General features: G+C 43.8%; 2 protein-coding genes and 1 long non-coding RNA gene across 7 annotated transcripts; 1 reads left to right on the forward strand and 2 right to left on the reverse strand.

Annotated features, from left to right (window-relative positions):
• Nucleotides 1–1,067: 1,067 nt before the first annotated feature.
• LOC311423272 (zinc finger and BTB domain-containing protein 8A-like) lies at nt 1,068–7,636 on the reverse strand. 2 transcript variants are annotated; one of them, XM_084497065.1, is made up of 4 exons: nt 7,482–7,636; nt 5,460–6,421; nt 4,838–4,953; nt 1,068–4,384 (listed from the first exon to the last, which is right to left on the reverse strand). In XM_084497065.1, the coding sequence occupies exons 2-4, from the start codon at nt 6,397–6,399 to the stop codon at nt 4,052–4,054; spliced, it is 1,389 nt and encodes a 462-aa protein (XP_084353191.1). In that variant the 5' UTR covers nt 6,400–6,421; nt 7,482–7,636; the 3' UTR covers nt 1,068–4,051. The 2 variants fall into 2 exon arrangements, with proteins under 2 accessions (XP_084353191.1, XP_084353190.1); XM_084497064.1 differs by having other exon boundaries at nt 4,784–4,953.
• A 1,992-nt stretch (nt 7,637–9,628) lies between these two features.
• ZBTB8B (zinc finger and BTB domain containing 8B) lies at nt 9,629–21,730 on the reverse strand. 4 transcript variants are annotated; one of them, XM_084497066.1, is made up of 4 exons: nt 20,672–21,727; nt 17,961–18,139; nt 10,972–17,651; nt 9,629–9,735 (listed from the first exon to the last, which is right to left on the reverse strand). In XM_084497066.1, the coding sequence occupies exons 1-3, from the start codon at nt 21,615–21,617 to the stop codon at nt 17,334–17,336; spliced, it is 1,443 nt and encodes a 480-aa protein (XP_084353192.1). In that variant the 5' UTR covers nt 21,618–21,727; the 3' UTR covers nt 9,629–9,735; nt 10,972–17,333. The 4 variants fall into 4 exon arrangements, with proteins under 4 accessions (XP_084353192.1, XP_084353195.1, XP_084353194.1 ...); XM_084497069.1 differs by having other exon boundaries at nt 9,629–9,738; nt 20,672–21,720; XM_084497068.1 differs by lacking the exons at nt 9,629–9,735; nt 10,972–17,651 and adding an exon at nt 18,267–20,097 and having other exon boundaries at nt 18,022–18,139; nt 20,672–21,730.
• LOC311423277 lies at nt 9,734–16,341 on the forward strand. Its single transcript, XR_014685615.1, has 2 exons — nt 9,734–10,530; nt 14,633–16,341. It is a non-coding gene; the product is annotated as an uncharacterized lncRNA (long non-coding RNA).
• Nucleotides 21,731–21,814: the final 84 nt, after the last annotated feature.

The following is a 21,814-nucleotide window of genomic DNA, read 5'->3' on the forward strand; positions in this document are numbered from 1 at the left end:
GGGGTATATTTATGCAGCAGTTGAAGGAGAAAACAAAATCAAGTATCACATAAATCATAGGTTTACCTGGCATGTGGAATTTTTTATGAATTACCTGAAACAGGAGAAGGAAGATGTTTTTGATTCCATGTCTCATCTTTTTAAGGAACAGCAAGATAGCTGCCAGAAAATAAGACAGTTAAAGCTGAGACACTAAATGGGGGATGATGAATCTATGTCTTTACTCTTGACTGTGGTTTTGTGAACACAATAAACATAAACCAAGCAAACAGAGACAGTCTTTCAATGACAAAGTACAGACGGAGGAACAGGACAAGGAACCCAGGATTGCACAGAAAAATAGAGGTATAAGAGAAACGTTTCTTGAAGTTGACACCCACCACCTAATCAGAGTAAACGAGGAATGGAAAAGCAGAAGACAAGAGAATGGCATATTGAAAACCAGTGAAGAATCAAAATATGCATTAAGTAGCAGCACTTAAGAGCATTCAAAGCAATCAGAGTCATGATGATGATGAAAAATGTACAAGGAAAAATAAAAATAATAGCAAAAATCATAGAACTGCTGGTCACAGGAGAGCTCCGAGTGTCTCCAGTCCCACCTCCTAGAGGAAGAAGGCTAGCACCAATGTCATCTTGGATCAGCCATGCTTTGTCTAGCCAAATCTGGAACACCTTCAAGGGCAGCAATCTAGGAGGCTGCTCTCTGAACTGCCTGTTCCAATGCTGCACTACAATTTAAACCTTCCGAACTTTGACTTGGATGTACAATGGCAGTACAGAAACAGAATCTGAACGGATCAATATCAGCAGAAGCCAATGCAGTCCTATACAGCCTTCTCTAGCATCTAAAGATAAAACCAGGTGTCTTTCTTGTGACCTGACAAAGTTCTAGAAGCATCATTCAAAACAGTTGTTGTCAGGTAAATTAAATTATGTGGGAACAATCCTTTATGCCCTTTGCTTTCGTCCTTGGAGAAAAAAAAAGAAAATGTTACTTCTGCTAATGAGCAGCCTGTGAGCCTGACAAGAGTATGAAGACAGTTATCAGAGGCAATGCAAGGAGATTAAAAGAAATCAAAATAGGGTTACTTTCATTTAAAGAAAAACAAGCAAAAATACATGACCGGCTATGTAAAATGAATGACATAGAAAACATAAGGCACTTAACATTTATCTTGTCTTGTAATACAAAAATAACGGAACAACAACTGAAATGAAAGCAACAAATGTAAAAATGGTAACCTTTTTAAAATATAAAAAGTAACTGACCTGTGGGTATCGCAGCCTTGGGCTAAAACTCCAAGCTTAATAAGATACTTTAAAAATGACTACAAATATTTAAGTACGCTATTTGAGAATAACAACGTATAAAAGCAGTAAAAACCCTTGTTTGCCAAGGCAAATCAGCAATTAATTTGCCTACAGTTAATGTCTTCATATGGATAGATTGTTCCATTTGCCCATTATAGCCACTTCACATCTTTTTTCTGAAGCATCTGGTCCTCACTATTCTTAGATTTACAATATCTAATTAAATTGAGTATTGATCCAGAAATCCCTTTGCTTCTAAAAACTCCCTCAGGTATACAAGAACACTTAATAGTCTCACCTTTGCAGTTGGCAGTTAAGATTTCAGGCCTAGAGTGACACTGTATATCCCCCAATGTACTTCCCTTTAATCAGTCCCCAAACACAGACAGAAATTAATTCCAGTTACTTTGTATTCTGGGACAGCAGGCACTGGTACCCAGCATTGTGCATACTGCTTAATTTAAAGGGAAATGAAAAATCTATTCAATTCTATTTTGGCAAGCATTTTCTGTCAAAATTTGCCATTGATTGAAGTTATTCTGTATTCCTTTATATATATATTTGTTATATATTTGATTTAGTTATGGTTGCCTGCGGAGTATTTCTTAACCATTTAATATTATGAATTTTAGGAGTAATAAGCTCCAAGAAAATAACTAGCTGTTTTCATGTCAAGTCCATTTTGTGGACTGCTGAGCAAAGGGAAGCATAAAATCAAGGCAAGTTTGTTTGGAAAAGATGTTTTTGTACAGCTCATCAGAAAGTTTGGTAAATTCTCCCCTTTTTCCTCCTCTCCTCCCCATGTCTAAGCCAATGGACACTAATTTCTGTAGGAGCAATAAAATATCACTTCCCAACTGGACAAATGGAAAAAGAACAGTCTCCTTGGAACATACAGACTGGGTGCTGCTCGACACCCTGCATGTTTGAGGGAAGTGCTTAATGCTAGCACCATCAACTGAGGATGTGCTCCAGCTCTCAGTTGTGAGGCACCTAGGCTGGCCATCTGCAGCCTGGTAAGAAAATGCTGCACACTCTGGTAAATATGATAATAACAAGGCTATACAGTTTTTACAGAAATAAAAATAAAATAGTGACTTCTTAGCTGTCCCTGGGAAAGAGATTATATAGTGTATATATATATGTAATTGCTCTGTAATTAACCCCAGGTTTCAGCCAAACATGCTTACAAAATTGTTAAAAAAAGACAAAGTTTCCTAAGCCTGTACCCATCGAGTTCAACGATCACAATATAAAGACCAGTAAAACTCATTTCTGTCCAAGAAAATGCCAAGTAAAACCACCCAGCAGCATACTTCTCCTCCTCTCCTCTTTGCAGTGCTGGTTAAGCAGAACTCACCAAGTTAGAAAACAAAGTGACTTAATTTTGTTTTAAAAGGAAACTTTCTTCAACATTAATCATCTCATCTCTTGTAGTCTAATTGTAGGTGAAGTTAAACAAATATGATGCCTATAACTTTCAATACATATTTTTCACTGGCATACAGCATAGACTGAAAAAGGTTGGAATATGTTCTCTTGGTGACTGGGTGACTTTGGGAATATATAAATCGATAAGGACTCCATCTTAAAACTCACCAGTTTAAACTGAGGGCAGGTCAATACAAACAAGAGTAGTTAATGGTTTCAGATGTAAAACGTCATCAGTTCCATTTCTAACGATAGAGTACACATGCTATACAAGTTGGCTCTGCCTCCATTAATGGTGAATAAAACAGGGAACAAAGAGAGAACACAGCAGCCAAAGTAACCTTGTCAGGATTGTTTCATTCATGCTGGCATTGAAAAGCTGCCACTGCCAATAGCAACGCTGTGGATGCAGGGCTACCAGTCATGCCACTTTGCCACTTTTGAGATGTTTTATAAAAAAAAAAAATTAATTATTTTACCAATGGCTATTAAAACACACTCCAATCTGAGTTCCCAATTTTCAGAATGAATAAAACATCTACTGGCATCAATTACTGATCCATATTCATAACCACTTTATCTCTGATGCATTGGCTGGGACTAGCATTCATGTGTTTATTTTCTTGTAAGGAAATAAGTCTTGAATGAATGATCTGCTAAAGATTCTCCTTATTAGAATAATTTTTTTACAAGAAAGTGCTTTTCCAGATATATGTGCTAAAAAAAATTATGCGCTTTTTCTTAATTCTCTGCCCAGCTTTTCTAATCATAATATGAAGACTTCATGAAATTTCCTGGAAGATTATCTTCATTTCTGAATGCTGAAGAGCAGTTGCCTTTATATTCTACAGTGGAGATGGCGGCGGTGGGGTACTTAGACTTTTCTCATCACTGGGAAATACCACATATAAAGCAAACATCTCTAAAAGTGTAAAAATTGGGTAATTTACAATGGTGTGCGACTTTTTTTCAAGAAGAGTATTTAGACCCTACCCCCATGAAAGAGGTTTTGAGAAGAGACCCACTGTCTACTACAGAAAGTAGTAGACTTCTATCCATGTAGTACGTCAGTGTCCATGTTCAGCCATCATTTCATTCAAGAATGGGTTATTTCTAGTGAAGCAAAGTATGGGTATTTCAATAGCAAAACTCAGAATGGACCCAATGATATGTCCATAAACATGCAAGTCCGGACCTGTTCAAGAGAAACCAATAAGTCTTTGTACAATAACAGGCTGGTGGAGGGTTTATGGTCAGGACAGGAATTCCATGTAAAACGGAGAACGTACTAACGCTCATCTTGCAACTACCTAATGCTTGGTTTTACATCCTTTTCATCTGCTTCATCCTCACTGTCATCAACCTGCTGAATGACCAAGTCGGATGACCCATCCTCCACAATCTCCACATCAGATCTGTTGTCTTCTCCATAGTGCCACCTGGAATCCTTATCCCCATCTGCTGGAAATTCAAGGGGTGCTTCAGCCTCCAAGTCAATGCGAATACTGTCTATGCCAGCTTCAGCCAAGCACTCATTACAGAGTCTGTAACGTCTTGTCCCCTCTTGGACCACTTGTCCTGTTAGCTCAGTCACGTGGCGTTTACACTTTCTGCAGATAGGTTTACAAGCCTGATGAATCTGGGAAAATTGAAATGAATAAATTTGATATTTTATCCAGAGAGAAGTGTTTTTAAGATCACAGAAGTAGCGCTGGAGTAGCATCAAGTGGTAGCATTAACTCATTTTGAGGAAGTCATCAAACTTTAAAAATAAAACAATCATGAGTGCTGTGATTGTCCACTTAAGCTCTATTACAGGACTTAGCACACTACCTTTGCAAACCATCAATTAACAAAGAAATGCATCCCCTCTCATAGGAATTATGCTTCAAATTGACTTAAACAAAACCAGCTTAATTATCTACTACCTCTTCTTTATGGGAGTCAATGTATCAACCAGATACACTTGTACTGTGTTTAATTTTACTGAGACAGATTTACACATTGAACAAATCATGCAGTTACTAAAAATACATACTGTTCGAAAATGGCTACTTAGGTGATCTAGCCTGCTAAATCTTTTCCCACATGCCTCACAAGGGTAAGGGCGCTCTCCTGTGTGACAGCGAAGGTGACGCTTTAGGTCTGCTTTTCTTTTTACCACGTGAGTACAGAACGGGCACTTGAACCTCATCCTGGGCAGATCATCTGTTAGGAAATAATTTTATTTAAAAAAAAAGTCATAACACTTCCAGTCACGCTCTAAGAAACTGTATTCTAGTTATGAAAAGCAACAGAAACAGAACAGAAAATCACTCCTGTTTTTTTAAAAAAATATATCATAGGTCTTTTCAAATACAAAGATTTTGTGTTTTCCTATAAATTACACAGTAATGCAACAAAGGAAAAGGAGTGGACCATTAGCTATATTAAAACGAGCTTAAAAAAACAAGATGATCATGAGTCTGGAGCTGTAGAGACACTAAAGATTATGTATTTTGAAAGACTACCTTGATTTAATTTCTTCGTAATTATTTCTTTATTCATTTACTTCATTTATTCATAATTACTGAAAAACAGAGCTTTGCTTTCCAAGCTTACATTTCTGGAAAACGGAAATGTATTTCTGGTAAACGCACACTCTTTCAGCAATGTGTATTTTCTCACTGACACCAGATGATTAACAGATGATTGCAGCATTAAAACAAATTTACCTTCAGTCCAGCCTCCCATGACACCTAGAATAGAGGGCATGCTTGCATACGGCTCATCTGCTTTTGAAGACTTGGATTTACTCGAAGAACGGGGTGATTCGTGCTCCTGCTGTGACACAGCCAAGCTTCTTGAGATCACATCAGACCCTTGACCGTACTGGTATCCCACATGAGGAGATTCAACTTCTGTTTCAATCTGAACTTGCTCCTCAGACTGAGTAATGTGGCCAGCAGGCTCAGCAGCCCTGTCCTCCAGTTTGCTTGATTTATAGTGAGGAATGTCAGAAGGTTGCTGTAGTCCCAGGTGCCGGGATTTCTTGACGGAATCCTGCCTTTGGTCATGTTTGGACAGCTGTTGCTGCGCATTTCTTTGAGAAGCAGGATAGTAGTTGAAATTGCTCCAAGCGTTTCCACCCATCATGCAAGTCCCTTGATCTGGATTTAAGTGGGAATGCGGGGGGCTGCTTTCTGCTCGCCAGCCAGCGCTGTACAAGCAGGATCGGTCCACGCCATTTGAATTTACCTCTTTGTCTGACAGGCTGAAGTAGCGATCCTTCTCCTTCTCACTGATGTCTAGCGAAGACTTAATGAATGTTTTGCACACACTGATAACGTCGGTCATCTGAAGATAGCTTGCTGCTGACATGACTTCAATGACATTCTGACCGGTGAGGGACAGTTTGCCTGAATACACAAAATCTAGGATAACCGTAAATGTGTCAGGAGAAAAGGCCTGGAAGGTGGCTGTCGTTGGCTGAGTAGTTTCCTTCGAACTCTGTGAAAGGAGCATTTTGAAATACCCGCTGCTGGCAAACAGCACATTTCGGTGTGCTTTAAAGACCTTTCCCTCCACCAGGATGTTGCAGTCACAGAACAAGTCCTGCCTGCGCTGCTCATTTAGTTGCTGCAAGAGGTGAAACTGATGAGAAGAAATCTCCATTCCAGACAAGATGCAAGTCACTCTAAGAAATAGAAAAAAAATAAAGAATCTCGATTTCAGCATTGTGCAACTCCGTAAAAGATGTCAAAAACCAGTTGTATAGATATTTTGAAAAAAACATATAAATAGACTTAAATTTAAGTTACAATATCCACGATCATTCATCCTTTTTCGAAAAGAAAAGCCCCAGGGGATGGCAGAGCCCGCTACGCCTGACCACGATAATCTCAGCCACGTCTGTGCTCCAGCGCGGCGCTCGGACACGCGAGGGCTGCGGGATGCGGGATGCGCGCAGCCACCGGGAGCCGCGCAGCGCCCGGACCGGAGCCCAGAAGCCGCGGAGCCCTCCGGCCGCCGCGCTCAGACGCTGCCCCCATCCCCGGCGTGCCTTGGCCGCGCCGCCCGGGCCCGGCTCCCCGCCGCCGCAGGCACCGCGAGCGGGCACCCGGCGGCCGAGCCCTGGGCGGCCGCAGCGCTCCCGGCCGGGCTCCGCGGCACCACCAGAGGCCGCCGCCGCTCACCCGCGCCCGGGCAGCCCGGGACGCCCGGCGGCGCAGGGCCCCCGCCCGGCAGGCGCGGAGCCACCTCCCGGCTGCGCGGGCGGCAGCACCGGGCACGACGCCGCTCCGGCGGCTGCGGCTCAGCACGGCGCGGAGCCCGCAGCCCCCCCGAGCCGCTCGCCCCACCGGAGCCCCGGCTCCCGCTCAGCCGGCGCCTCGGGCGCTCCCCGCCGCCCGGTGCCCGGCGCGGCCCCGCTGCCGCTGCCCGCGGCCGCCCCGCGCTGGCAGCGCCCCAGCCCGCCCCGCGCGGCCCCTCTCGCCGCGCACCCGCCGCCCGCTCCCGCGCAGCCCTTTGTTGCCGCGCCCGGCTCCTTCCAGCCGCGCCCGGGGCTGCAAATGGCGCCCGCGCCGCTCTCCCCGCCGCTCCGCAGCCCGGCCGCCCCCCGCTCCCGGCGGCTGCCGCCGGCTGCCGGCGCCCCGGAGCCCCCGACGTCCCTCGCCGCAGCCCGCCCCGGGCTGCCCCGGCCCCGGCGCCCGCTCCGAGCCCGAGCCCAAGAGCGGGGCTGCGCAGCCGCCACTCACCGGCTGGGTTCCGCGGGCGGCTGCCGCTCGGCCGGGAGGAGCAGGCGGAGGATGCGGGGTCCCGGCCCCCGCTCGGGGCTCGCTGCGGCTCACGGCGCCGTGCTGGTCGCGCAGCCCCGAGCCCTGGCAGCCCGAACGTGAGAGAAACAAAAGGTATTTGCTGACGTGGGCGTTGGACAGAGACGCCCGAGGGCTGGGGACACAATTAAAGGGGCAACGCACCGAATGCAGGCGCAGCCCAGCAGCTCCCTCCGCCTGCTCGCCCCGCAGTCTGGGCTGCTTTCCTCTTCCCACACCCACATGCTGCCCAGGAGGGGATGCGATGCCCTAGATGCTTCCTTCTCGCAGCTTTATGTGTAGCAGGGGTCCTGGTGACCCAAATCCTTCTTTAAGGTGCCTGCGGATTACTCAAGAGGAGATGCAATATCTTATGTTCTCGTATCTCAGTTACCTTCTGGGGAAAAAAAATGCATAATGTCTGAAATCCTACTACTTAAACCTCTTAACTTCTCTCACTGGAAGTTTGGTATCTTTCTCCTTCCTCTTCTTACCGCCAGGGTCTTTTCCCTTCTGTCTTGTCACCCCAGTTATTTGTCATAAATATTTGTTTTCCCATGTGAGCCATTCTGTCTTCACTGTATCCTTTGTGTCCTTTTAGCCCTCCCTTCCATAAAGTTAAGACATTCCATCTTGAAACAATTTACGTTCCTTTCCCCACTATAGAAAAAGCAGAAAGATATCTAAAGACTTTTTCCTCTGATAGTTAGAAACGTTCTCCCCGTATATCATGCATTCATATTCAATTTATATCCGTTTATCTTGTAACAATATTTTTCATCATCTTAATACTGCCTTTTTAATCAACATCTGTTGTCTTGTAAATTCCATCTCCTCTCACATTTTTATATGCAGGCCACGCTTTTAAAACCTTTCATGAGACCCATTTGCTTGTCCAAGACTCCATTCTGTGCTGACCAGCTTAAATTAATCATTCTTGAACATGAGAAAGTGTCTGGAATTTACACAGTATTTTTGCATGAATCTTTTCAGTCCACTGGACAATGGTGTTAATTATCAACTGGAAACATTTGAAACTATGTACCTACAACTGACCAGCCCTTTCCAGCCATGCTACATTGCTGGTTCTTAGTCATCTCTGATCAGTGTCAACTGCAAATGTCACACAATCCATCTTGCTTTTACATCCGAGTCAGAACCGTGTACTGAACTGGGCTGAACTGATCCCAAAGCCAGCCCAGAGGATCGTTAGCAGCCCTCTTTGTGCTCATCGTTCCCTTTTCAGGATAACCCAACACAACTCCAGTACCCAGCTTCTCGATTCTTACCATTAATTAATAGAGCATGTTGAACTCTGTTTGCAACCCTGGTGTCACTCACCTTAAGGAATGTATGTGGGAACCTGTCATTGTTCAGAGAGGGAGAGGAGAAATGATATAAGTGTGCCAGAGCTTTGTACAAATATCTAATGAGTGTGAGGTATCCAAATGAGTAAAATAAAATAAAAAAAAATAATCAGGTGAGATCCATGGAAATCTCTAAAATCATGGCAGGATCAATAGGGGCTGATTGTTCACTGCTTATTCTGCTAAGAGAGTCAGGTGACAGCGAATGAAGCTGGCAGGTCAAGCCAAAGGATGTGGTTCTTCACATAACGTGCGATTAGGCACTGGAACTTCTTGCCCTAGGCTGTTGTGGATGTGAAGTGTTGGTGAGTGGTGCAGGGGTGTACCAGACGTGGTCACAGACAGACCTGAGAGTTCCATGCAGAAGTGCCCGTGCCTTTGGAAGCTGCCAAGTCATAAACTGGAGGAGGCTGGAGGAGACTGAGGTAGAAGTGTTGCTGTTTGCTTCTCTTATTCTTCCATGGAGTAACTGCTTTCATCTGCTCTTGTGAACAAGACAACGGGTCAGAGGAGCTCTCGCAGCTGCCCTTGTGTTAATTATCCCTCTGCTAGCCCTGACTTCCTAAAGCCACTGGAAGCTTGCTCCTGGCTACTAATAATGTACTTGCCTATCAGTTCAGCTAAGTAGCACCACTTTATATGTAACATCCTATGTATTTTTTCAGTTCTTCATCTGCTGAAAACTTCCTTCTGAAAAGAACACTCTGTAGGTATTCGTTTCTGTTTGACTTAGCTGACTTTTCATTTACTAGGTACTTTCACTTGTGTACCAGAGAGTGCTGAGCTTGGCAGTTCGTATCAATATCAGTGGGAGCTCAAGGGTTCTCCATCTGCTAGAAAGAGGTAATAGAATTTTAAAGGTAGAAAAAAATGCAGTGATATCTAGAGTAGATTAATTAGAATTTTTAAAGGTGTTGCAAGTGCTTTACTCAGAATACTTCAGAAAACTCGCCAAGGAGGCTGCTTGTGGCAGTTAAGAACAGCCAGGGAACAGACTGTTGGTTTCATCATACAGAGGGACTAATTTCATCCTGTTTTGCACAATAACACATCAAAAACAATACACTGATTTTAGAAGGGCAGTTGTTTCATCTAGCGCTTTGCACTTCTAAATTTTAGAGATGCTGTATTTAACCAAGTTCCACTTGAAGTTGAGATATTGCTCAGAGAGTTTATCCAATGGAAATAAACTCAGCAACTATGCAGAGGAGGTGCTGCTCATGGCAGCAGGAGGAGGAGTGCTTCAGGTACAAGACTGATAGTCTGCATTTTAGAAAATAACTTAGAAATGACTTAAAGGGCAGTGTTGTTGGAGCTGATACAAAAATTATTAACATAGACTGTGCATTGTTTTATTTGGGTTTTGGTAACCAAGTGTGAAAGTATACTTAACAGTTGCAGCAGTTAAAAGATTTTTTCTGTAACACAAATATTTCAGGGAAATCACATATTTCAGTTATGGGATGTTTTCTGACTTTAGGTATATCGTGATATTTCTTGCCAAAGAAAATTCAAGAGTGTAGACCAGAAAAACTGACATACCATAGTTAAAGGAGACATGTACTGATTCACAAGATTAACTTGGATTGGATTGGATGGAATGGTAATGGATTTTTCTCAAGTGTGTGAGTAAAGTAATATGAATTTACTCCGGTTTTTATTTTTAAATACAAGTAAGATTACATATAACCTTGGGCTAAAGTATACACAATTTATTTTGTCTTTCTGCCATGCAAGAAATAGCTGGATATTTTTTATGCAATCAGAAATTTACCATACTTGGGGAATTAATTAGTTGCTCGCTTTCTTTCTCTTTTTTTTCCTGCATGTAAAATGCATTTAATGAGAAGATGTGAACAGCAGGAATTTTAATCCACGCTCTTGCAAAAATAGTTGCTTTAAAAACAGTGTATCACCCAATGAGCAGGTTCTTTTAGGGGTCCCTGGTAGAATAAGGACCAGCCACAGGACTGTGGGTATAATTAGAGCTTTATTATCACACTAAAAAATTAGCAATCAGCATGGCTTATTACTATCTACAGTTTCTAGCAGCAAGAACAGCTTACTTGCTCAGCCCTCAGAGGAGGCAGATGGTGGTGGAGGTGTCCCTGACCGAGGCAGATCCCAAGTTTTGCAATCCAGCTGCAGTTCCAGTCAAAGTCCCACTTGGCGCTTGCTGCTGCTTGTTTTTATGGGCACTATCTGGTGTGCTGTTACGCTTCCTGTTGCAGGCCGGGTGTCACCACACCCTGGGGACCCAGCAGCACCTGGGCTTTGATAACTCCGCTGGACTTATCCCAGTGCTGGCAGGAGGCTCTTTCTGCAGCGTCAAACTACATTTCTGAGAACATCTGCCTATTCAAAAGCTTTTGAGAAATGTGTGTGATGTAAAAATACAGTATTTTTAGTTCATAGCTGAGTTATTCATCATTCCATCTCAGGAAACTTTCCAGTGTTCCAGGCTGTAACACCTTGCGAAATACAAAGTATACAGATAACAGATAAGGCCACGTCCGTCCCAGCCTTAATGAAGGAGCTTCTAAATTACGCAGACACAGTCTGGAGATAGGGGAACCATATCCAAGACTCCAGAAATCAATTAAGGAGGAGATTACGATTTTCATTTACTATGCTGCTAGCTAATACCTGCATTTCACCTTAGTTCACTTGCCTCAGTATCACTTGACTATCACCAGTTCTCCACGTGACTAAGCCAGTAGTGATTTCTGTGTTCAGTTTCTGTGGTTTCTGTAGTTCAGCTTTCTTCATGAAGATCCCTAGCTGCTTCCTTGTTGTCTTCCACTACAAACACAACAAACACAAAGGCTTGGTCAGCCTCCAGGTCGCTAGGAGGTCACTTAATTTCTCAAAATGCCAAGGAAGTCATATTACTTTTCCTAATTTGTTTAGCATGGGGAGGAATCTCCCGTCTGCAGTAGGCCTAATATTGCCTGAGCAGGCTGTCCTCTAACCGAAGTTCTCAGCTTGGGAAAAGCCCCAAATTCGACTGCGGTGCTAACAGAGGCTGCAGCTCCGCCAGCATCTCAGCCTAGGGTGTCAGTGGCTTCATCTATGCTGGAAACCCAACTTCTGTACCAATAACTGAGAATTGTTGGGTGTATTCTTACCTTCAACCCAGCTTCCCGTAACACCTGAAGTTGTGAGCATATTCCTGTACAGCTCATCTACGTTGATGACTTAGACCTTGATCTGAACAATTAATTCTCCCCGACTCATTAGCAAGTTCACTGGCAGCCTCTCAACTCGCTTGATTGCCCTACCCTCAAGGCTGCTTTCCTTCTCCCACACCCACCTTTGCCCAGAAAAGACACATTTACAGCTGAAAGAATCCTTTCACCAAACCGGGCCCTCGGGGCCAGGCAAACAAAGGCAGGGATGAGTGTGTCCTCCCTCTTTCTTGTCCCTTGGATTCCTCCTGCCCCGGCACATCAAAGCTTTAGTGCTGAGCAAGGGAAGAAACCTCCTACACAGCTCTGAACGTCGTCCCTCTGTCCCCCGGAGCCCGTGGTGCCCTAGCGGTGGGGAGGGGGGGAGCTGACAGATTTGCACTAAGGAGCATTTGAAATCCCTCACTTAGGATAGCCTGGGTACCTGTTACCTTTCACTGCATCCATCCCTTAAAATAGTAACTGCAAATCCTGGGAGTGTAGAAATGGTTTCTGTGTAGTGTTTGCATGGCCCTGCTGAATCCCACTCCCTCCCCTCCTCTCTAAAGAAACCCTACCAAATCTACACTAAATTACATTTCCCGTTAGAAGACTCGATAGTAATCTTGTGAGATTTTTTAAACTAGTGTCCTCCCTTTGTGTGGAAAATGGGAAAAAATACACTTACTACAAGATTAATATTTAATACTTTATGTTCTTTAACTATAAAAGAACCAGACTACATACAACAATATAAACATATATAGTACATATATTTAACATACAGTAAGGACAAATTCAGTAATGCACCACTGTAGAAAAAAAGTTACAAAAAGCACTTAAAGATTTGATCCCCACCCCTTAAAAAGGGTAAATTTTCTATATGGTGGGGGTGTACATTAATTCTCAACTTTGGTTTAATTTCTTTTTCTCTCTTCCACCCTGATACATACACTGGCAGAGAGCTCAACAGCAGGACAGGTACGCTGGCAGACCTGGCAGCTTGTGATAAATGTCATTGGAACTTCTCTGTTACTGATGTGCAAAAAACGTCCACTTATTAAATCTGGAAGGGTCTTCTGGGTTTGCACCGTACTCTGAATTGTCTGTGAACACTGCAAAGCTGTCTTTTGTAACACACTATGAAGACCTACGTAGACTTTTGATCCCAAACACCTGTGGAACCAGAGCACCAGATGCTGGTCCCTTCTTTCACTTTTCACTCCCTGGCATTTGTCTTTCTCATCAAACTAAACTATTGTTTAGTTTAGTGCGTACTCTAGCTTACAGTTTCACACAAGAGGAGAGAAGAATCCTCCCAGTCTCCAAAAAATTGAGGTATTCCAAACTTTTTGTGAACTAGAAATAGCTGTTTTAGCTACCAATAGCTATTATCAACCAACAAAAGATGTCTGTCTTGTATTAAAAACTCCTTCAACTACAACAGAAAAAGATCCCAATAAAATAAAAGTGATCAGATTTCATTGTTTGAATTAAAACAGTGAAAAGAAAGTGGAGGTTATTAAATTTTTCATTGATTCAAGATACTCTAAATCAACAGATAAATACAGATTTTAAATAGAGTCTCTACAAGCAGGTTTTAAAAAGTCCATATGTGAAATATCCAATATTCTTGCATGGTGATCTAGGAAAAAAATAAAATAAAAATTCCCCATTCGTTTTATTGTAGGCATTTGCCAAGATTTTTTTCTAGCTAGCATCTGTGACTGCTTCCCAGTTGCATGGATTTTTCTTGCCCAACATAAAAAAGAAAAGCTTTAAAAAGGTTTTAAAAAAATCACGATGGCTATAAAACTATGAGAACTGGTAAGAAAACAAAATCAATATTAATAATATAAAAGATCTTCTAATAAATCCCAGTTGGCTGGGTTTTGAGTGGACAGCATCTTTTTAATCCTTTCCTACCAAGAACCTCTTTTTTGCTTGCACAGTGTATGTTAGCAGAAATGGATATGTTCATTTTTATCTCCCAAAAGTTGAAATGTGAGCCTTAATCTAGACACACTCAGGTTTACCAAGTCAACTTTTGAATGGTTAAAAAAAAAATAAAAGTCAAAGCAACCCTCTCAGAGAGTTTTATTTTCTAGACAGTCAAAAAACTCCGGAATGCTCTAAGATCCACAAATATAGTTAAGTCACTTCTACAAGTAAGGTTGGGTTTATAAGAATTCGTCACTTAAACTAGACTAAAGGACTCCAGTTATGAAACTGCCTTACAAAACATCAGTAAATTAAATGAGCACATTTGGAAGATTTACAAGGTCTTGCACCAAGAGGTTAAATGCACCATGAATACCAGTGCAGCATGTATTCCTTTAGAGAAATACAGTGCGATTATGTGCAAAAGTATACTAGAACATATACTCCTAGACAAAGTCAATTACACAGAGCTAAGACTTCAAAATATGGAGCCTGCATGGCCTTTAAAAAACTTTGAGAAAGAGATTATATTAGAAATAAGTTTCTTAAAAACATTATTTTCGATTCTTCATTAAGCACCATGTGAATATCTTGTAACAGCTACATCATTTTCTCAAAGCTTGTAGAGGCTGGATTTACAATGGAAGATTTCAGGAAAAACATCAAAAACTAGGAGGAAAAGCACAGCAAACATTTACATGAACATCTGGTCACAAGAATGTGGGTAAACTACATCCTCTTCTACCAAATACAAAAGCTGAAGGACCGCACTGAAAACAAAGTAGCACAATATGATGGATCAACAGGAAACATCGATTTTGGTGGTCACCTTCCATCTGGACTGTGAATGGCACACCCCCCACCCTCCCCAGTGTTACACGGACCTTAACACAGCTCCGTCCTCTATGCACAAGACACACAAGAATAATCTCTAAGACCAAAGGAAGCAGGTTGAAGTAAAGTTGCTGAGATCTCCGCAGTCGGTCCTGCAGCTCTCAGTACAGACTTTCGCGAGGTTAATTTCCCCTGCTCTGAATGTCTTCACAGCTTCAGAGTCAGCTAGCCTGCACCTCAGCACAGCTCAGCCATGTGGTAAGCTAAATCTCCTGACAGTTTAATTGCAGCGCATTAGCCCAAACATGCTCAGCTGATACTCCATGTCTAGTGGCCTCTACCAATATTTACAGTAATTTGGCATCTTCACGCTAGATCAGGATGCCTGGTCACTAAATATCATTGTGGATCCCTATTTACATTCTCACCCCACTCTCATTAGTGAGCTAGTCTCCTAACACATGCAGATATTGCAACTTTTTCGGTGTTCTCACACACACAAGTCCTCCCGACATCAGGTAATCGGATTCAGAAAAAAACACTCTCTGAAGCTGTCTGCACACAACAAAAAATAGAGTAGCAGTCCAAAAGATTAGTGCCAGTAGGCTAAAGGTGGCATTTTCAAATGTGCTAGCACAATTTACAAGGCCATGGCTTGTTCAGTTTTTCAGAAGTGTGTAGGACCCAAAACTACAGCTGGATTTTCAGAGGAGCTCAGGTCCATATCTGGCACCTACGCAAGTTGTCTCTGATGGTCCTAAGTTACATGACTAAAGTAGGGACTACAGAGCCCTGGATTTTTTGTCTTATCCCAGTGAGGTTTTTCTGCCTGTCGCTGTGAGCTGTGTTCAGCTATTACAAACACAAATTTACTGATGATATGGAATAGGAAATACTGCAAGCTTAATCAGTTTGAGTTACAAAAAATAAATGTAGCAACAGTGTTCCTTGAGGTTTTTAGTGTAAAGTGGGAGGAACTGCTCCTACTTTGTCAGCTGCGTCTGGCTGCAGTCTCTGTAGCCAGATCCCAGATCTACACTTACTCAGCTAGAAAGACTCAAGTATGATTTGCATTTTCATTAAACACAAACAACACAGTAAAGAAACATTAAAAGTCTTACTTCACAGTATCTTGTAGTTCCATCTCCTCTTTAAGGAGCAGTAAGTTACCCATAACCAAACAAGCCTTCTGTTTGGTGGTGTTTTCTTCTGAAGTTTCTCAGATTGATTTTGGATAGCTTACATCAACTCAGTTTTATCTGGAAAGGTAAAAATCTCACCTCCTTTGAAAGCCAACCTTTATCTACCCCAGCAGTGATACAGGAGGTCTACACTGGAGTTTAAAAAACAAAAACAAACAAAACCACGACACTTGTATAAATTCGCACAGCAATATCAACCATGAGAAAGACTGCCAAAGACTAAAGGAAAATAGAGGAAAAGAAAAAGGATTTGCATACAAAGAGGCTAGTAAAAAATTCTGAGATTTCCCACCCAATTGCTTCAAAAAGAGTATACAGGGCTGTTTCATATGCATAGCTCATGTATACGTATTTAACTACTCCTCGGCTACATCAGCTGAGGACTCACATTCACAAGTGATTATTTAATCTACTACAATTCCCAAGTAACCTGACTGATAGCTTTTCGCTTCTACTGTAAAAAGTTGAGAATTGGACCATTCACTTAGTCTAAACTGAGAGACCAGGACACTAGACACCATAACGTGTGCTTAATGTTTCTTAAGCACAGACTACTAATGTCTAAATGACATTGAAGATACATCCGAAAATCTGTAGTCCAAGCTCTTGAAAGAGGAAGATGTAGCAAAAACAATTCAGAAAGAGAAACTTGTTCTCTAAATACCTGCAATTAAGGATGTGTGAAATATATTTATTCTTACTTTCTACACTTTCAGCAGCAGCATAGTTTTGTTATTCTGGTTTGTTTGCCCTGGTTTCCAGGTCAACGCAAGTCTACAAAAACACTTAAGGTTTACAGCTTAGATAATACCATCCTAATACAGAAGGATCACAACCTAGTTTAGAAAAGTCCATGGTAATGGATGAAAACTACATTTCTTCAAATCTAATCTTCAGAGAGAAGACGGTGCCCCTTCCAGATCAGGGATTAAGGACCACGCCAATATTATTTGAAGAAACCTGTTATCAAAACAACAGATGTTCCGCCTACAAAATGTTGCCTCTTCCTCAAAACTAGGAAGCAGAGACACAACTGGAGATTGCTCAAGTAAAACCTCTGTGAAGCCCAGACAGAAGATTCTTCACAGAATTCTGGTGCACAGCACTGAAAACTTAAAAGTATTAAAAACTCTATTTCTCCCCATTCTTCAATTAAAAAATGGAATAATAATAATTAAAAAAAAAAAAAAAAAAAAAACAGCTCAGCCTCACTAACACAGTTTTCTGTTGCAAAGCAGCCACTGGCAGAGAGAGACCTTCAGTCCTCCCCCTCTCCTCCCACTGCTACATAAGTGTTTCTCGATCTGATAAACTCCTGTGGATCTCCTGCTTGTCATCAGCATCAGCATCATCGTCGTCAGCTGGATCGTTTTCCTCCCCGGACTCCACATATATGGGCCAGTCGTTATCCGTGTCACCCTTCTCCTGGCCCTCTGAGGAAGGTTCCATCAGGCTGAGGTTAATGGGCATCGAGTCGTCGTGCGTAGTGGTCACACAAGTGCAGCTGTCACACAAGCCAAAGCGTCGCAATCCTTGAGACAGGCTACTCGTGAATGTTCTCCTGCAACCTTTGCAGATAATTGGCTTGTTCGATCGATGCACCTGAGGTTAAAAATAAAATACTGTGATAAAAAGGCAATCTGGCTTCTTAGCTTTAGCTGTTTTTGGGGTGCTGGTTGGCACACGTAGAACATCTAAGCTAAGGGGCAGGTGACCCCACCACGCTGCCAGAGACAAAGATTTGGGACTACGTAACTACTGCTGAACCAAACATCAGTTGCTTAAACTTATTATTAGCAAAGTTTATCTGAGTTGGCAGCAATCACTGTGTGCAAGATATTTTGGGAAATACAATCGGTAAACAATAAAACAGTCTGCTTTTCAAATTTCATGATCATCTTTCAAACTTACACTTAAAGCGTGACTCCGAAGGTGTTCCTGCCGGGTGAAACGCTTCCCACAGGTCTCACAGGGGTAGGGTCTCTCACCTGTGTGAGAGCGAATGTGCCGCTTCAGTATTCCTTTCTGCTTGGCCGTGTAGGGACAGAACGGACATTTGTGAAGCTTGATGGGCACAACTAACACGTCTCCTTTTGAAAAAGAACACAGTGCATTAGATTAGGCAGCTCTGCAACATCAGGTATGTCGGCTTCTTGTCCTTGCTGCAAGTCTGAGTCAAATTAATTGCATTTTCCACTCTTTTTGCGTTTGGCTTACCTGGAATTTCTGTAGGTTGCGCAATCTCAAAACCCGTTAATGCAGCTGGAGATGATCATGTCTCTTGAAAATCAGCTTGCTTATATTTACATGGCTAAGTGAGTTGATTTTAGTGCACTGCACTGTCTCAGCCATAGAAAATCTTTATATATATATATATAAAGGGTATAATATATATATATAAAGGTATATATATATACCCTTATCATTAAACAGCATTCAAAACTAAAATCTTACCACAAATTACAGGTAGCAGCACACTGTTTCCCATACACTTTTACAATGCACAAATTTAGGTACAGGGGACCCATCTGAAAGTATGTTTGTTCCTACTGCCATTCACGTTAGCCTATCAGAAACAACAGGATGAAGGATTCCAATGTTCTTGCTGACAAAATTTTACTAAAATCAGACCACGTGCACACAAATATACAATTTATCAAGTCAGATGCAAAAATGGAGAATTAAATTTGAAGATCCTGTTTTATGTAAACATGGGTATTGCCAAGATTTTCAGTGTCAGCCCAGATATGAGCTGCCCTTGCAGCATGGAGGCTTAGATGTTACCTTAAAGGATTAGGTTTCTCTAACATTTCAGGTACTGATTCAAAAAAGTCTTTGCATATTCAGCCTCGAACTCTTTAATAATTACACCAATTTAGGTAAGACTGTAGCACATTCCTCTTACTGAGGTTTGCCCAACTCAGTCTCAAAAAAAAAATAAATGTGTTCAATATCAACATGTAGCCATCCAGTGAAATTCATCTTGCCCAGCTTTGTACCTCTGTGAGGTACTGCTGGTCCCTCCTGGGCATCAAGACCTCCAATTACAGAAAGAAAAGCAGCTGGTCCTGCCTTGCTTCCAGACTCTAGGGGTGGCGTCGACCCTCCTTCGGCTGAGGGGGACCAGGATGACTGGAGCACATACAGACACTCGGAAGGAAGTGGCATTTCTCATCTGTCAGCTTGAATTCATGAGCACACCATTCTTTTATCTTTTATTTTTGTCAGCCCTGGTGTCTTGTGAAAGTGCTGAAGGCAGCAGGAGCACTGAAAGCTGAGAAGAGGCATCTCCATCCTACCAACTGCTTATGATGCTCGGTTTAAGCAGAGAAACATAGCTGAATGCAAGATGTTTTTTCCCCCTCCTCTTATTTAAAGCACACCTAGCATTAACATTTGTAATATGTTGCGACTAACACCTGATGTTCTCTATCAAATCCTAGTTTAATTTTTAATGAAACATTAACAATCCAAAGACGTTAAGAGGAGAAAAAGTAAGCGAAGTTTGGGTATTAGATGCTCTCGCCTCACTACATGTCAGAAATAGACATGAGCTGGTGATGGTGCTCTCTTCTGGTAACTTTAGTCTTTTGGTGACTGTAGGAGCAGATTATTGATTTTACTAGATTTGTTCTCTAAGAACAGTGAGAGAAGGTATTGTTTTTATTGGCTTTAAGATCACACTTGCATATTTGAACAGGAAATAACACAAATGTAAGCTTGCTATCTAGAGAAGAATACTTGGTGGAAGATTCCCTTTCTGCTGCCCGCACCGTTATCCCGTTTGTCACGTCCTCAAGTGACATCACTTGCAGTGTGTATCGGTCGCCTCCCTTCTTCGTAAGGCAGTTTGGACGAGGTAAGCTGTGCACCAACATTACTGTAAGTGGATAAAAATGCCTTCGTGTCCATTGCAGGAGAAATGCACATGGACACGACCACCTGCTCCAGGCCCCTGACACTGCTGCTGGGAGACATTGCAGCAGGCACAGGGCTTGTGAAAGCAGCAGCACCTCTGGCGACCAGCAGACGAAAAACCAGTCTGCCTCTGGAAGCAAAAGTTAAGTCTCGTCTTTATGCAGTACCACAGAGTTTAAAGCTTTCCACGCTCTTAAGGACATTCTAGGCATCGCAGCATTGAACAACACCGAGTTCTGCCTTTCTGAAAGTCAAAGGAACGGCAAGCAGACTGATCCTGCAGCTGATTAGCTGGTAGGAGCTCCAGCAGAATAAGCTAATTCTGGTGTGTACATCCCTCTCGGAGCAGCCCAACTTAACTTGCCAATTGCACTTTTAAAAAAGAAACTTCCCCTCATAATTTCAGTGTTTCAAATTCACCTGCCATTCAACAGGATCCCAAATGAGACCGTTTATTAAAGCAGCGTCACCAACACCAAGCTCCAGGATCAGTTTCAGACTGTGAACCCTACAGAAATACTTACCGCCCAGGTGCTGCACTGAATAAAGGAGTACAGCTTTCTTTGGAAGTCCACAACAATCGTTTATTTCGCTACGGCATAATATTCAGCAACACACTCCTCAACAAGAAAGTAACAAAGGAGGTCGCACAACTAGGCGGTTTCCTCACCAAGCACCCTGCCTACGCCCTCGAGTCCTCTCACCTGCGTCCTCACCATACCAGTCGCTGTGAATGTCCATCATGGAGCTCATGGCTACCCCCGCATCCTCTGGCCTACCCTCAAAGCCCCGGACGAAGTGATGAACCACGTCGTCCTTCCTCTGAGCCGAGCTGTTGCGCAGCAGAGCCTCCAGGAACTGCTTCATGTGGTAGTTGTTGCAGGCCAGGTCCATCGCCTGCCCGCTGTGCAGCCCCTCGTCCATCTGCTCCAGGGACAGCGGGGTCGGGTACTGCTGCAGCCGCTCGCCCACCTCCACCTCCACCTCATCCGAGTCGAACTCCACCTTGGGTTCCACCCCCTTGGGCAGCGAGGAATTGACGTCCTCCGGGGAGTCGCTGCTCACCGGGTCCCTCACCACGAGCTCCAGGGGGTGGCAGCCGCTGCACTCCCCGCAGGGGGGGTCTCGCTGACAGCCCCCCACCCTCTCCTTGTCCTGCAGGGACGAGGCGGGGGCAGAGCCCTGGCTCTTGGAGCCGTACGAGGGGCCCTCCCTCGCGGAGCCCCCGCTCCCGCTGTCGGCCTGGTAGAAGGCGGCCTCCCTCTCTATCTTCCTGCAGATATCCAAGGACGACCTGATGTAGGCCTTGCAGAAGTTCACCACGTCGGTCATCTGCAGGTAGCTGGCCGCCGACATCACCTCGATGACGTTCTCCCCGCACAGATCCAGCTTCCCCGAGTAGAGGAAATCCAGGATGACGGAGAAGGCCTCGGAGGTGACGATGTCGAGGGACGCGGTGCTGTGCCGCCCGCTGTCCTGGATGTAGTGGATGAGCAGCGCGCGGAAGTAGCCGCTGTTGGCGAAGAGGATGTTCTTGTGCGCCTTGAAGATGCGCCCCTCCACGATGATGCTGCAGTCGCAGAAGAAGTCCCGCTTGCGCTGCTCGTTCAGCTCCCCCAGCAGCTTGGCGTAGTACGACTGCACCTCCATGGCTGCGGGCGGGACGGGGACGGGGACGGGGACGGGGACGGCGCCGTCACCGGAGGGCACCGGGAGGGCACCGGGGGGGCACCGGGAGCACCCCACCCGGTCCTCCCCCCCCGCCCCTCACACCCCCCTCCCCACGGCTTCCCCACCAGAGCCCGAGCCCCCGCCCCGCCCCGCGCGGCTCCTCCCGGTGCCGCTCC

The sequence above is a fragment of the Aythya ferina genome, assembly GCF_964211825.1.
Source record: "Aythya ferina genome assembly, chromosome: 24".
Lineage (NCBI taxonomy): Eukaryota > Metazoa > Chordata > Aves > Anseriformes > Anatidae > Aythya > Aythya ferina.

Coding starts and splice junctions, on each gene's coding strand:
- ZBTB8B (XM_084497066.1), bottom strand. CDS start 21,617: ATGGAGGTGCAGTCGTACTACGCCAAGCTGCTGGGGGAGCTGAACGAG. Junction 18,140..20,671: donor CTGGTATGGTGAGGACGCAG/GTGAGAGGACTC, acceptor CTTTTTCAAAAG/GAGACGTGTTAGTTGTGCCC. Junction 17,652..17,960: donor TTCGGAGTCACGCTTTAAGT/GTAAGTTTGAAA, acceptor TTTTAACCTCAG/GTGCATCGATCGAACAAGCC.
- LOC311423272 (XM_084497064.1), bottom strand. CDS start 6,399: ATGGAGATTTCTTCTCATCAGTTTCACCTCTTGCAGCAACTAAATGAG. Junction 4,954..5,459: donor CATGGGAGGCTGGACTGAAG/GTAAATTTGTTT, acceptor ATTTCCTAACAG/ATGATCTGCCCAGGATGAGG. Junction 4,385..4,783: donor TAAGTAGCCATTTTCGAACA/GTATGTATTTTT, acceptor CAATTTTCCCAG/ATTCATCAGGCTTGTAAACC.